Consider the following 16,186-nt stretch of genomic DNA (forward strand, 5'->3'; position numbering starts at 1 on the left):
ACATCCCAGTGATCCAAAATGGTCACGGCAAGAAATGTTTGCATTCGCCCTCCCCACCTCCCACACACACAATGCATTCTGGATGTGTAGCGGTAGTTCAGCTTCACATCATGCAAACTGCTCCAAATCAACCGACGGGCACGTTAAGCGCCAGGAACAAAAACAAACAGCTTGGTAAATTGCAGGTAAATTACAACCCACGTTTGAAGTGCTAACAAAAAGAATTAATTCCCATGCCTACTTGTTCAACCTTGCAGCCACACAAGCAAAGCCTGTTTTCGGCTATTCTGACCCCGGAGACCAAGCGCCCACTGCATTCTGCAGCAGTGTGCATGCCTGTCCTCCCACCAGCATAAACAGGCTTATGGGGATTTGTCCCGTATGTCTCCATCAGCTACACAAATGCAGAGTGCAGGTGTAACTGCAGAAGACTGGGCATAAATGTGATTTACAACTGGAAGCTATATTGAGATTCCTAAAATTTTAATTTCACATTGGCCATATGCTTTGCCTTCCAGTTATTCTTCATTTGGTTAAATTATAGATTTGGATGGGCCATGAATCTGACTGTGTATATACTGCATCCGCCAGCATTACTAATACAGGGCAGTTTAATATGGTTGAAATTTCTATATGCTGTTAGGTATTTTCTTTGTTAGTTATAGAGGAAACTGATGCAGAATAATGAACGGGTAATCCTGCTGTGCTTGCTTTACACGTAAATAGACAATGCTCTCCTAAACTCTTTTCTGGTCGTTTAGATTTGGATAATAATTGCTGAGCTCCCTCTAGCAGGCTACCGTGGACTACAAAAACTATCGTAGCCAGTGTGTTACATGTCCACTAACCTGCAAACATTTACATATTCACAACTACCAAAAAATCATTCAAGGGAAACGTAACATTTTCAACAGTACGTTAGAGTTTGATAAGACTTTGGGCTGAATTGTCTGTTTGTGTGCCTGATCATTTAGCTTATTTCACCCACTTCTGGATCCCTTATTCCCCATCCTAAGGGTCCTCCTTTCATTTAAAATAATTTCATTAGAACTTGAAGTTTTATGCTTACATTTTTTTGTACTGTTAAATGGCTGAACTCACACCAAAATATTTCTAAATATAAAGACATTGTTTACGCATTCAAATTACATTCACAATAAATATTCACTACACACCCATTTTATTTCAAATCTTAAATCGAGATTCATTTTTATAGCCTAGATATACTATGTAGCTTAATTTATAGCACTGTCATAATGGTCTACTAAAATAAAATAAAATAAAAATAAATAAATAAAAAATGAGTGCAAAGTGTTTCTAAGTGCTTTTCAAGCAACGAGATGAAAGAAACAGGAAGTGATGTTTTACACATGCCTTCAGTGCATAAGAGACTGAAGCTCTCTCCCGATCCTCTGCTTTGATCCAAAGTCTTCCCTACCACGCCTCTCAGGTTACTATTATGGGAGAATATATCTAAGAAGTTCGACAGAAGAGGAGACTACTCAAAGATTCTGTCGTTGCAGACGTTAGTGGTAGAGGGACTTCTCCATCTTTGATATGGGACTTTGGTCAGCATGATTGATCTGCGATCAGTTTTTTGATTTTAAGTTAAGTGAGTTTTGTCTGAATACTAAATAAAATTCTTTTTAAAGAACTGTGTCCACATTAAAACGGCTCGTTATATGTACAATATAGATGACAGTACTATGTCAGTCTCATTTGTTCTGAGAACTGAGCCTATCTGAGAGTGTGATTAGCCATTTCCTGAATGATGCCATATGAGAAAATAGGAAGAGCTGAGCTACTGTCTGTGTCTGCAGGGCTGAATTTACACTGAACATTCACAAATATATATTATAATATTTTAGACGGTTGGTGATGCCCATCTGATAAACGAGGTTGTAAACACTGTTATGTGTTTGTTATAATCACATACACTTTTTATTCCTTTTTATTAAAAATGAAATTGCTAAAAGAAACACAGAGGACTTTAAAACTGTAGAAATGTAATTAACGGAGCAACCCTTTACTTAGGCCAAACCCCCCTGATTGAAAGCAGCCCCAAGTCTGCAATTATAGAGCTGTATAAGTCAGGGAAATATAGCACTGTGGCCAATGTTCACGGCAGTTCAGCACAGCTGTAAAGAACTACTTTTAAAGGGCTGACTTCCGAAGTTCAGTGAGAAAATCTAGTATTTTATTTAATCTTGTCTGGTGAATTTTATACGTGTTTAAAAATAAAAATGATAGTTTTGTGTCAGTACTACAAATAAACACAAGTTGAAATGCTAAACATGCCGAGTACTAAAAATATATGCAAATCCATATTACCTATACAGGTTTATTATAATATCACCCAAATACAGTAGAATAGACTATAAATTGAATCAAGGGCCCAATAGATGGTGGAAGCCATTGCAGGCTACTAATTTATGGAACAGATGACCAACTCTGCTATATGACTTCTCATTTGAAGTCCAGTAAAGAGCTTTTATATTCCTCCACCAAACACTAAAGTTATGGAAAACAAAGGAACAGCTGTTTCTCAAGTGTCTGTTGCACAAAGTTATATAATATACTTATTGTTTGCTATAACCATCATGTATGATTTGATGGTTACTGTGCTGTAAAGGTTGAATTAGAAAAGCACCATTTGAATGCACACGACACCCCCACAAACGTATGCAGGTTGGTGCATGTGTACCCCTGAGAGCACCACGTTGTCTTGTCTCTGGCTCTCTCTCACACCCTGCCCAGCATCCGTGCGATCCACCAGTTGCAGGGCATGACGATCTGACAGATGACCCTGCCGCCCTGGTACCAGTACGGGTATGGCCAGTAGCCGAGCAGGGGCTCGTGGTAGCGGCGGCAGAAGCGGTAGCCGCGGTGACAGTACTGGCAGCAGTAGCCCTGCTCGTCAAGGGTGCTGTCCAGCTGAAGTCCAATTTCAGTCTGTGAAGGGCAGGAGGTCAAAGGGTCAGCCAGGCAGCCAAACAACTCGAACTCATGCGCTCTCTAATAAAGCCCTGACACATGACTGACGGATTGATTTTAGCAAGGGGAGACAAGGGGAAAAAAAAACACCTGCTGCATGGGAATGGAGAACGGGTATGGGGTGGGGACAGACAGCGATCGGAATAGCATTTAAACTAGGTGGCCTCCGTGTGAACTGCTGGAGCATGGAGCACTGTATAATACCTTTGCCCTTTCTGCTATGATAGAAGTGGGAGGTCCTACTGCTGTGCTTCTGATCCATGGGGCCCTTCGCTCTGCTACCTGGTCATCTTCACCCAGAGGGAGTTCGACACCGCCAGCCACTCAGATGATTACACTGCCGCTTTCATCTCGACCCTCCCACCCTCCCGCCCAATCAGGTGTGCCACTCTGAGCGCATATAAATGAGAGCTCCTCGCGCCCCCCACGCCGGCAGTCTGCTTTAACCTTGGCTAAAGTAGACGGCACGTTCCTAAAGCAATTAGCAGTGAAATGATCGTCTAACAAGGATCCGTTGATTTGCCTGCCCTGGCAGGATGTGAATTTCTAGAAGGGCTCAGTGAAAGCTGGGCAAAGGGTAAATTGGGTAGAATTAATGGCCCATGGCCTCTCCCATTGTCATGGTGAGCATGTGCCCTCTTCAGATTACCTAGGGCTGAGCACCATGCCTTTGATCAGCAGCTGCACTGAGATGGATTCGGAGAAGTGCCACTTAAATCTATCGCACTCCCTAACTGTAAGAGAAGATGGCACTCTCGACTCTGCACTGTTTTGACTGACTGCATTCCAATCTGTGGCAGCTGAACACTCCTTCGAGACAGTGTGACGCTATTTGTCTGATTAAAAACCACTGATGTACAGCCAATCAAAGCCATTGATCTATGAGGGATGCGCAGATGAGGCATCTGCCATAATGCAAAAGGTGTGACTGAAGGTGAGGGAGGGATACAGCTCTGAGAGGACAACTGTACACATTCAGCAGACAGAGAAGGCCTGCGTGCATCGTCTCAAATCTGTCTGACTTCTAAGGAGTCTCACAGATGTATCACCAGTAGTCCATATGTGTGACAGTTTGTGTTTCCAGTCTCAATTTCATTCTGATTTTCTTTATCACTACATATTCACATGTTTTTAAATGACGGCAACAAGCAGAAATACGCATGTCATCTGCTTTCAGCTCGTTGTTCAACATAAGCTTTTCAGGTACGATTCATCTGTCAAAACAAATAAGGGATTATATGAATAAATCTGTCCGAGCTTTAAATTTGCTGAAGGTGGAAAAGCCTCTCAAATGACCGCTATGAATTACGGCAGTCGCTCTTTTTTGTGTCTTTTTGTAGCATGTTTACAAAAGCCACACAAGATGGACCATGTAGGTCATTTTGTAAATGAAGCTTTAAAAAACAAGCCCAGTGATGCTGCCAAATGCCAGTGGCTCGTTAAATGATCACAACCACTTCATTGTGATCTCTGACTGACTGCTTTAGCACAACCATCCTAATCTCGGCTCTCCAATACCACAACTAGGCCTTCCTCTAATCATATGCAGTAAAGCAGTCCTCCAGACAATAACCTCATCTTTCCATTAGTGAGATCCTGAAGTGCAGCACTACTCACTGGAATATTATAAAGCCTTGTATTTATAGCACATAGTCGTGCTAAAAGGTAATTGGTGACATGTCCCACTGCTCACATGTACAACAGAGAAGATGTGATTCATATCACGTCTGAGTCTTCACAAGCACACTAAACAATGATGAATGGACTGAATATTGTATCCTCCTAATGACAGGACTACAGTAAGAGACAGGTGTATGATGCCAATATCATATGATTTATTATTCTGACAAATGCGTGTGGGCAATTACTGAATCATAATGTTTGTTGGGTTTGGGGTCCTCACTATTAAGCAAGCATTTATTATGGGCTAAGCACTATCAGTGAAGTTATGATTATTTTATCAGGTCCACACAGAAAGCCACACAGAAGATGTGGGGAGTACGAATTTGAATAATGAAATATGATTAGCTAGCATAACCAATGAAGCAGACATTGCATCTTAGAAGTCAATTAATCAAAGTGATCTTGTTAAGATTTTTTTTTAAAAGCATATATTACACTACCTTTATATTAGAAATTTCAAGAGTGTGTGGACCCCAGTGGTCTGAAGTTAAATGCTGAGAGAAACACATCTGTCCCTTACAATAAAGCAAAGTTAACCCATACTAAATAAAACAGCATTTACTCATTTTGACAGAAATTTAGCTTAGTGTTTAACATTTCTTTTTTTTTTTCTTAAAATGTATACTCCAGTTTGTAATGTTAGTTGTCTCCAGTTCTACCCACTAGCTAACCAATTCTCCTCTCGTTGCACAACACCATCAAAACAATCACCAGTTCTGCCTATGTCAGTAAGTAGATGCCTGGATTGGTTATTGCCTTGTTGAGGGATGGGGTAAAGGGAGAAGCATCCAACCCATTCAGAGAGCAAGGCCAATTATATGCTCTTGGACTCCCAGCCAGGGACAGCAGTAGCACTTAATGTGAACAGAATACTTAGTCAATAATTTTTGTGGCATGTGGTACCTGTTGTCTCTTGAATACTGAATTTTCACACCTTAGAGACTCATTTCACAGATACATGCCGTTAAACATGGATATCTTAAACACGTCTTAAGCTTAATTTGTATGTCGGGATTAATCAAGATGTCAAACATTCTGTACTCACTTGTCAGCTCTCACTAAATCACACTTGCCTTCATGCGTGAAATGATTAGTTCTTTGTACAGATGGATCTTTTGCACAGACACCAGAAGACACTCCATGGTCTCTAAAGTTGTTGCACTGTTAGGTCAAGTGCTCTTCACCGGCTCCTTGATGAAGCACCGCTTGCAGTGAGTACCTATCAGCCTAATCCTGGAGATACTGAGGCTGTGGAGTTTAAGCATCAATCTGCAAACCAGAGCAGCTTGGGCCAGGATGCTGGGTCATGCGACATCCCATCAGCCCCACGAGGAGTGCGCTTACAAGTCAGAGGGCCGCCCAGACTCTGGCCCAGTCATTAGAGGCTTATCCTCAGAATGTAGGTCAAGGACCACGATGCAATTCCTCGGCACTGCCAGATGATAGTTATCCGGTTTAAAAGATACCCAGAGCCACGCTGGCCAACAGTGCATCAGCATGCCAGCAGCAGGAAAAGGTCAGCCTCACAGATCTCGGTCCTTCTGTCAAAGTTACTTTGATGATATTTTACAAAATGCTCATCATGGGTATAGGCCCACCAAATGGAAAAAAGAAGAAAAATGTCCTGCCCCCTGCTGGCCACCGAAGGCCAGTGGCGCAGGGAAGGAAGGGCGAGTGCCTATGCAAAGTGGAAAGGTCTAGAATATTCGGCTTCCCGCTGCCATCGACATGACTCCAGACTGCAATTACCAGGAGCCCCGTCCCCTCAGGTACGCAGAGGCCTTTGTTATCGCTGCCGCCACAAACGCAGCCTGTCTGGGCTTGGCCTTGGCTCTGGCTGCACTGGTATGTATTACCCAGCTGATAGAAGCTGGAGGTACTTCAAAAGGAGAAGTAGGTTTCATCTCCGGGTTTACTTTAATTATATAAAACACCGACAAGACAAGCAGGTGTGGCATTCCTGGGCCTCTACAGATAAACCAGCCTGTTTTTTTTTGTCTTTTGTTTTTTGTGTTCTTTTTTGTCTCCCTTTCTTTTGTGACTAGACTCAGAATGGGAGTTAGACAGCATTTATGTTGCAGTTAGATGCATGATGTGCAGGAGTTTTTCAGTGGGGGGGGGAGGGATTATGTATATACCACGGCTGTAAAAGCCAGTTATTTAATGGTTGGCCAGCCTCATCCCTTTAAAAATAAACTTTTTTTTTTTTTTTTCAAGCCTTGATAATTAAAGTGTGATTAATAAATGTATATATTTGTTAATGAGTGACCTTGGGAGACTGTCCATGTGTGTTTTTTGGCACATTAGAGAAAAAAGACAAGGCAAGAAATGTTCTTGCAAGGGCTTTTTGGAGCCTCGTTGCCTTTGAAGGCTAAATATCCCTCTCCATTAAGTGGCAGACACCAAGGGAGTCTTAAGTGCACTGGCCTGATTTAAGCAGATATATAGAGCAAATCCAGTGCCCCGTGGTCCACACAGTCTGTTTTGAGTTGGAATAGGGAAGTCCAATTAATGAACGATTTATTTGAAGACATGATCACGGATATCCAGTTCAGTGGTCTCAGCACGTCTCATTGCACAGGGCCTCAAGCCTCACACTTACATAGTCGTTTACTGGCAATTGGTCCATAACGTCCCTGGTCTGCCGTGCTCCTCTAGCGTGTGTCTCTGGGGTATCCGCAATATCCTCCATATCCTCTACATCCTCCATGTCATGGAACTCAGCCTCTGGAGCTCAGCAGGACAGACATGAGAGAATGGGATAGGAGCTTAAAATGAGTATAAGCCAGCATACAGCGACTAAACATACTGTGCTGCCTCAAAGAAATGTTTGAAAGCTTCTTTGCTGTCATTAGATTTTGTTTCCCATCCATGGTTTGGTAATATATGTTAGTGATTTCCTTTTTGGGGGAAACTTAACGTAGTGTTAGTAGGTTAGTAGATCAACGACATCAGTCAAAGATAAGCATATTCAGGTCCTCAAACATTTTCAAAGTCTTTTCTAAATAGGTCAGTTTACTGCTTTCAAGGGAACTATAATGAACTATATTAAAACAGAATATCAAACTAAAATAACCTCTTTGAACCTTTTTCTGTGTGCATGATGTACATGGCTATTGCCTTTTTGTTGTTCATTGACAGAACCTGTTGACTAAAAGCTATACAGTGGCAACATAGAGAAATGCAAGATGGTGGTGTTCACCTTGAGCGTTTGTTTACTTTTCATGCCAACTCACGATATGTTTAGCAAGTCCATCTGATGATTCCAGAGCTATAACTACAACAGGTACCTTTAAGAGGAGATGGATGGATCCAGTGGATGGGCAGCTCCGTGCACATCTCCCAGATCTTGGAGTTGAGCAGGAATGTTGTGTCAGTGATTGGCCACTCAGCCGGGATCCACACATGAGAGTCCACCACCTGCACATCCACTTCACCATTCTGTCCTACCTGTTAACAAGACATATGTTACACCTTGCCTCATCATCTCTGCAAAGGCCCAGCCTGGACCCTGTGCTCTGGACCGTGCCTCCACTCCCTTATGCCACATTACACTTTTCTTGTCCACTGGGAGCGAAAAGACTAACAACCAGCCATGGCTGCAATATACAGTTTGACCTCTCTTGTAGACTACAGCCATTCACCTTAGCTGTTCTCTATGCTTTTTTTTCATTAAACCCAGACTTCTTCCATCTTTTCTCCTTTCTGCAGGTAGTACTGGTGTTGCATTTTAAGTGTAGTGCAAAAAGAAGGCGGAAACTGACTTTAAAATGACTTTAACGCTGTTCAGTGGTGACACTGGGTGATGTATGGTGCAGGCCCACAAAGTACAGTATATCATAGTGACTCTCGTCTCCTCCCTCTTACAGTACTATGCAGGCCGAGCACTATTAACATGTTTAATTTGTTGATACCACAGTTCATGAGCTGTAAACTATTATCGTTTAATGATAGGGAAGGCATATCATTTCTAATAGAGATATATGAAGTACTTTGGATAATGTAATCCCATAAAATATATGTTTGCTTTTCCCTGTGTATATGTAAATACAAACAAACTCTCCTCCCATTCCCTTGTTAATTAGGGGGGAGAACAGAGTAAAGGTTCACTTGACAAATGTTTTTACAAGGTGATTTTCTCCCAGTCTAAAGCTTAATTGCACATTAGTTAAGCTTGCTGTAGAATCCTGGGGCTATGGTTTGAGCTACTGCCATTTATATTAGGTCGCATTCCCCTTTCCTTAGTTTTCTTTTTCATCCCACCTCTCGTGCGCCATTAGAAGTTGTTTCTCTGCGTCCTGTCTGTTTGTTGTGAAGTGGCACGGTGGTGACCTGTGGCGAGGTAGAATCCACAGCAGTTCCACCTGATTAAAAGTGGCATCCACTTTGCCGCTCCCTTTGACACAGTTTTCTGACTCTTAAAGCGCGTGCACACACACTCACACACACGGGCGCGCACGCCACATGCTCCACCCCCCTCCCGACATCACGCTAAACTAATGATGACTTGGAGGACAGCCTGCGTGCCCCAGCGGAGACTGCTGTTTTTAAGACGAAATTAAAACTGGGGCTGCCAGCACACTGCAGCCCCAATTTAATTGGCCCTCTTAACTGCTCAAGCAAAGCACGCCTCCCTCACAAGTAAATAGAAGTTAGGCCACTGATCCTGCATCATGATTTTCAATGCATGTTTGAGAAATTACACCAATAAACTCAAGGGGAGCATATCTCTGGGGAGGTATGGCAGAGGTCATGGCAGAGGTGAAGAGGAGCAATAAACACATGAAGATACACGCAGACGGAATTGTGATCGCACGGCTGGTGTGAATCCAAGCGTCTAGATCGGCTCCACCCGAAGCTGTCTGACACTGAAGACTCGTTGTCTCTTCATTTTCTCTTTGGCTGAAGAAAGCTTCCATTTGTTGAACAGAAATCCAGTAATTAATTCCAAAAATGTTTGTGAGCCTAAATATAGTCCCTGATCTTGTTTACTGGCATGCCACGCATTGTATCTGGTATGAAATGTTGATGTGCCACTGACATTTGTGGCCCTGCACAGAGTGTAAGCTATCTTAATGGAGAGGGAGAGCGTATGGAATGGACAGGAAGGAGACTTATCCTGAGAGAGTGGGATCTGCTGGAGAAAAGGTGCGTGATTTCATTGGTCGCATTTAGGCAGTGGGTGACTAGTGGGAGGCTCAGAGATTGCCTCTTTCATCATTTCTTTGGCTGAATAAATTGGAAATTGTAAAAATACTGGCAGAAACAATTCATGTTTGTCACCTGGATGTACTCGGGGGCTGCTTTATTTCCTTATCAGCTGTGTGCAGTTTCTTCTCAGCCTGCATTGTTTTGTGGCGAGTGGCACTGAGGCAGTGGAGCTGGGGAATGTGCTCACATGCCCTGTGGCTGGCCTGCACTTGGCGCTAATAATGCTGGTGTTCACCCATACCTGCTTAACATGTTTACAACCAAACCCCCCCCCCCCCCCCACTCTCACACTCTCTCTCTCTCTCTCTCTCTCTCTCTCTCTCTCTCTCTCTCTCTCTCTCTCTCTCTCTCTCTCTCTCTCTCTCTCTCTCTCTCTCTCCCTGGCAGCACACTGGCAACTGATTCCTCTATGTCACTGCCAAGTTTATTTTGGTTCTCAGAGATTTATGCAGGGTAGGAATGCAAACGAAGATCTTTAGTCGCCCTGGTTTAATTCTCCTCCAAGCTCGTGGCTCAGGTGGATTCTGACGAGAGTTTAGTCTGTGTTTTGATTGAAATGGGAGCTCATGGTTCAGAGTCTCCAGGTTTAGAGAGATGTGTGCTCATAGTCAGCACAGCTTGCTCTAATCCCGCACGATGTGTCCTCCCCCAGCTCCTCTCTTGGCCCACTCTGATTGATTTCACATCTGTGAAATAAGGCTGGTCTGAAAAGTCTAATTAGGTTCCACAATGTGCAAAAAGAGGGAAATGGCAGAGACATATGGCGCTTGCTTTGCAATTAGTATCTGTAAACACGGATTAGACAGTAAAAATAGGAGGTAGAGGAACTGCAGGCTGGTTTTGTCTATAATGCCTTCTGTTCATAAAGTCAAAGAGGATATTTATGGCTTGAGATGACAATAGATCTGCTTCTATCTTCCCTACCGTATGGGAAGTGCAAGAGATCAGTCCCTTTCCCTGGTAAATGTGAATAGCAAGGTGGCTCGTGTTGAAACCATATTTGAAGGAGAAAACAGCCCATAGCACACTATCTGTTATTTTTGGTAATGCCAATAAATTGGGCATTTGATTGATAGAATTTATGCCATTACTTTTGCTGAGCATCACAGACAGCCATTAGAACTAAAGAAGAGAGATGAATCACTTCAACCCTGAGTCAAGTGAAATTTACGGAGCAAACATCTTCAAATACCATTTTAATGGTTTACCTTTCTGAAGGACCTCACTCTCTCCTTAAGGCTATTTGGACTGAGCCTTCAGAGGAGAAGATTAAAAATTAATATTAGTTCAGGATCGGTGGCAAACACCATTTGATGTGCGCCACAAAGGGGTTATGGGATTGTGGACTTTCTGATGGTTTCATGGGCACTGGAGACCCAAGTTTATACTTTTGTGGAAAATGCTGGAGGCAAGATGAGAGGCAGTGGGTGGGGGTATGTTGGAGGGAAGATGAGAGGCAGTGGGTGGGGGTATGTTGGAGGGAAGATGAGAGGCAGTGGGTGGGGGTATGTTGGAGGGAAGATGAGAGGCAGTGAGGGATGCTGGTTGTAGGGAATCTGGAGTAAATTATATTCTGCCTTTCTTACAACTCTTTTCTGCTGATACTGTTGCAAAATTCATGATTTTTTTTCTGTCTTTAGGAGCACATCAGTGGGAGATATGCTTCCAGAGAAGGTGTGCTTTGGCGTACCTCAAGCTCAGCTTCCTTCATCTGCAGCTCATCCAACTTGGGCAGCTCCTTGGTCTGAGTTCGGATGTAGCATCTGTGGTGTTTGGCAAACCTGATACCTGTGAGTCCCTTAAAAATATTAAGCAAAACACAAACATATAATAGATGTTTTACTAGATTAATTAATGAAGGAAAGGTAGAATAATTTTCTTACGAAGGTATCCCTGCAGAAATAGATAAGCAACAAAAATACTTCTATGAATAGTAAGTAGCATGTTAAGGAAAGCTTTTTCCAGAATGTCACTCATGGTCTACCTTATAGAATTTAGTTTTAAAAAATTACTTGAAATATATTAATGCATAAAGATCACATTAATACATATGTTAAAAGCACTTATACAAGTATGATCTTGAGCTGGAATCTCTTTAAAATCTATTATAAAAATAATATCTCATATAGTCTGCGTCAGACCTGCATATGATCCTCTGATCTCAAACTCCTATCAATCAACATCCGTGATCACACTCACTATGGTGTCACCCAATCACTCCACTGACTCACAGTCCTGCCTTCTAGTATACCTGATTCCATTAGATTCCATGTGATTTTTAATTTATTTCTTGCAATCGTTACTCTTATTATTATTATTATTGTTTAGGTTTCTGTTTGGATCTTTGACTTGGTTCTGGATCTGGGATCCTAGTTTTTTTGCCCTTTTGGTTTGTCAGTTCTGTATATTGTGATTTCCTCATTTTGACTTCTACTTGACTCTGGATGACAGTTTGATCTGACTGATTTTTTTGTTATACCAAGCCACTACAACCATTTCTGTCTTGGCTCAATGTTTTTTTTTGTTTTTTTTTTTGTTTTTAATAAACAGAGTTTAGTTGAGTTTTTCCAGTCTGAAACCATAAGAGAAAAAGTGACTCCTTCAGCTGGAGAGTATGTCTTGGCACTTCATACTTTAGAAACAAGTATTAACTGATTGTATTTTGAAAGTAAGTAGTGGATAAAATGAACCTTCCCCATCACAGCTTCCCACAAAGCAGTTAAGTCTGAAATAACGATGGTGCTCATATGCAGTGATGAGACCTGTTCGCTTGTCCAACTAACAGTGACATCCATTGAAATGGATAACTTGCTACTAGAATACTAGGAGACCACATGTGTTTCCTTTCTCCTCCAGTACCCAATCCATCTCCCACTTATTCAAATATTGTGCAATGTAGTCTTTTCTCTAGAAGAAAGGCAATGGAGAATCACAGGTGTGCTTTGTCTGTATTTGGTGATTGGGGGGGGGGGGGGGGAATGCCATCTCCTTCAAAATTGTAAGAATTGAGATGTCAACGAGAGTGTGAAGACATCATAATGCTCCTCTGGGTTGAGTAATCACTCAGAAAGCAGATATTTCTCATTTTTCTGTCATGCTGGTCACTTCATACTGTTCAGCTTTTTCTGCCCTCTGGATGTCTGCCTTGGATGGGCACTCAGTTACTCAACCACTCCATCTGGTTTCTAGCACTTTACATGACAAACTGATTTCTCTATTTCTCATTCACTCTCTCAGCTTTCCCATAATGTTGGGGCTACCATGGCTACAAACACTCACGTTTGCTGCTGAGACCCAGACATCATTTCTTGGTGTAGTTATTGTCATGAGTCACATCTGATTTCACCTGAGATTTGAAGGTCTGCTAAAACTGTAGAGAGTCTTCCCACTGAATGTAAGCCTGAGATTCCTGAAGAATCTACAAATTTATTATAATTTTTTTTGCCAGATTAAATTATCTGAACTTCCACCCCATTTTTCATATGATTATACTATATATTTGACAGAAGGAGGCATTCCTCCTTGTTCCAGAATCTATAATCTTTCCCAGGCTGAAATTAAAGAAATACATGACTAAGTCTTAGAAACCTCAGCACATGGATTCATAAGACCTTCCACTTTTCCAGCTGCAGCAGGGTTTTTCTTCATTCGTAACAAGGATGGGGGTCTTCGCCATTGCATAGTTTATCATGGGCTTAATCAAATAACATTAAATAATGCATATTCTCTGTCATTAGTCCCATCCTCCATAGGTGAACTAAGAGAGGCACAATACTTCAGCAAGTTAGACCTCAGGAATGCCTAGAGCCTGGTGAGAATTAGGAAGGGAGATGAATGGGAGAGAGCAAACAATACTGAAAGCAGCTACTATGAAAACATGGTAATGGCTTCGGCATGGCTAACGTTCTGAAGTTTTTCAGTCTTTTATAAATTACATATTTTTAGAAATATATTGGAAACGTTCGGTACTGCATACACAGATGACACTTACTTTGCTCTGTCAAATCGTCATATCAAACATGTGAGGCAAGTTCTAATCAGACTCCTTTAACATATCTATGGCACTGTTCACACCGGACATTAACATGCATCCTGGGTGATCGGATCATAAGTAGCCAACACTAAGTACAAGTGTGAACCTAAACCTATTGTAACAAAAGCACTCAAGCCACTTTTGAATTTGGGTGCATCAGACGACATTATATTTGTACTGTTAACAGTCATGTGTCCTGAAGAGTAGTTGACAGAAACAACATAATACCTATTGTCCTGCATGGAAAATATGTAATAATTACGAGACTGGAAATTACTCTGTATGTAGTTAAGCAAGCTAGGCTATTAGATACAAGATTGGATTGGTGCACCAGCAAAGCAAGTTGCCTCATTTCGACTTGGGCTGAAGACTTTAACAACCCATAGTGGAATGTGAGTGAGGATACATGAGACCTTTATGTCTCAAAACAATGCAGCAAAATAGTGTTTGTAATAAATGTGCATGGCACTTCTTTCAGTGGAAATTATGTATGCAGACCAGTCACATGTGGTCAGTCAGGACCCATTCATAATGCTAGGTGAAAATGCCAATGCATTTGGGCAGTTCCTTGTGATCACCTCATCCAAGACACATGTTAATATCAGGTGTGATCAGGGCATATGTGAAAGGAAAGAAATGCAAGTTGCACACTCAATTCACAATATTTCTTGGCATGTCATTACTCCCCAGGGAGTCATCTTGGATGGTAAGTCAAGGCGCTTCAAAGGTTTCAGAGCTTTGCAATTTTTTACTGCAGATTTATCAAACTGGATTGGTGGCATTGACTTAAATGAGCCATTCATCCATTTTCTTTGTTAACGGATCACAGGAATTTAGAATATCTGAAAAACACTAAATGTTTGTACCCCAAACAAGCTTGATGGTCACTTTTCTTTTTTTTTCATTTTAATTTCACCGTTACCTATCATCCTGGTTCCAGGAATCGCAAATCTGATGCTCTCTCATCTCCTCTCAAGGTAAGGCTAACTAATGCCCTTGGATAGCATGACTAGGCACAATTTATCCACGGGCAGAAATAGTTCTGAATTCCTTAATCCATGTCACAACAGGTTTAATTCCCTTTCAGTTTTTTTGTTATCAATCCCAGTTTGCCCCTATTTAGATTTATGGGAGCTGGTAAAAATTGACATTCTAGTCTAAATCTACATTCATCAGGGCATTAAAGGTTTTGTGCAAAATGTATGATGTTCTTTATCACATGCAGCTACCCCCCTCTGTACTGCATATGCCTGACACTTCACATCATCTTGCTCAAGCCTGCCAGTCCATGGCATGTGGATGAAGCCTCCCCTTCAGCATTGCTGCCTCCTCGTGTGTGTGTGGAGGGTAATCCTGCTTGTGCAGTTTGCCATCTCCTTGACACCAGAATATGAAGCAGTCAGCTGGAATACGTGGTGGACTGGGAAGGATATGGTCCCGAGGAAAGGTGTCGGCCACTTGTCAGAGATATTCTCTATCCTGGATTGATAGCAGACTTCCACCACACTCACCCTTACAACCCAGAGGGTGTCCTACTGCTTTTCATGATCAGCCTTATGGACTGCTCTGCTCCTACTTGGACTCCTTTGCAGTCTTGCATTTGATCCTCTGAACTCAAATGACCAACAGGCAACATCTGTAGTTGCCTACAATCACACCTGATTCTTGTTTTCACAGTTATGCCCTGGTATTTCCGCCCCCCCCCATTAAAAACATTCCTTGCAAGGTTTAAACATACCCGGCATGATGATTCTGAGCATTCTTTGAACTGAAATGAATAGAATAGAATTGAACTAAATCAACTGTATTTAATTTATTTAAATTCAATTGTTCATGCTTCTGTTTTGATCTTTTTGGTTTCTAGATTTGGGATTTTGCCTGTTTTGCCTTTTTTGCTTGTCCATTCTGGATATTTTGTTTACCTTTTTAAACTCCTTCTTGAACTGTAATACTGCAACAACTGTCAGCAAGGTCATTGAATTTGTCTAATGGAAGTAAGTCAAACTCACTAGAATTGTAGATTAAATCTGTTTCACCACTCATCCAGGTGTCCTTAAAGTTCAGATTATTTGTGATCTGTTGATGACCCTTCAACAGTTAATCATTAAGATTATACTGCAAATTCTCTGGCCACCCTCATTTCCTACTAAAACGTTACCATCTCCCATAGTATATCATAAGTAAATGATGGAAACATTATTTTAGGTTGGTCTACCATCTTTATTAGAATTTGCATGGCCAGGAATATGAATGTTTCTATCTATG

General features: G+C 41.8%; 1 protein-coding gene and 1 long non-coding RNA gene across 2 annotated transcripts in view; one reads left to right on the forward strand and one right to left on the reverse strand.

Annotated features, from left to right (window-relative positions):
* Positions 1-1,987: 1,987 nt before the first annotated feature.
* The window catches only part of tnmd (tenomodulin), a 34,341-nt gene continuing 20,142 nt past the window's right edge, over positions 1,988-16,186 (reverse strand). Inside the window, exons 4-7 of the mRNA XM_035532419.1 lie at positions 11,579-11,686; positions 7,968-8,127; positions 7,280-7,404; positions 1,988-2,952 (exon numbers count right to left, since the gene is read on the reverse strand). Coding sequence (XP_035388312.1) covers positions 2,743-2,952; positions 7,280-7,404; positions 7,968-8,127; positions 11,579-11,686 — 603 coding nt within the window. The 3' untranslated portion in view covers positions 1,988-2,742. The remainder of the gene's footprint in view (positions 2,953-7,279; positions 7,405-7,967; positions 8,128-11,578; positions 11,687-16,186) is intronic.
* On the forward strand, positions 9,726-15,297 carry LOC118242308. The gene is made up of 4 exons (XR_004776753.1): positions 9,726-9,825; positions 11,529-11,678; positions 14,862-14,898; positions 15,147-15,297. It is a non-coding gene; the product is annotated as an uncharacterized LOC118242308 (long non-coding RNA).

The sequence above is a fragment of the Electrophorus electricus genome, chromosome 12, assembly GCF_013358815.1.
Source record: "Electrophorus electricus isolate fEleEle1 chromosome 12, fEleEle1.pri, whole genome shotgun sequence".
Taxonomy (NCBI): domain Eukaryota; kingdom Metazoa; phylum Chordata; class Actinopteri; order Gymnotiformes; family Gymnotidae; genus Electrophorus; species Electrophorus electricus.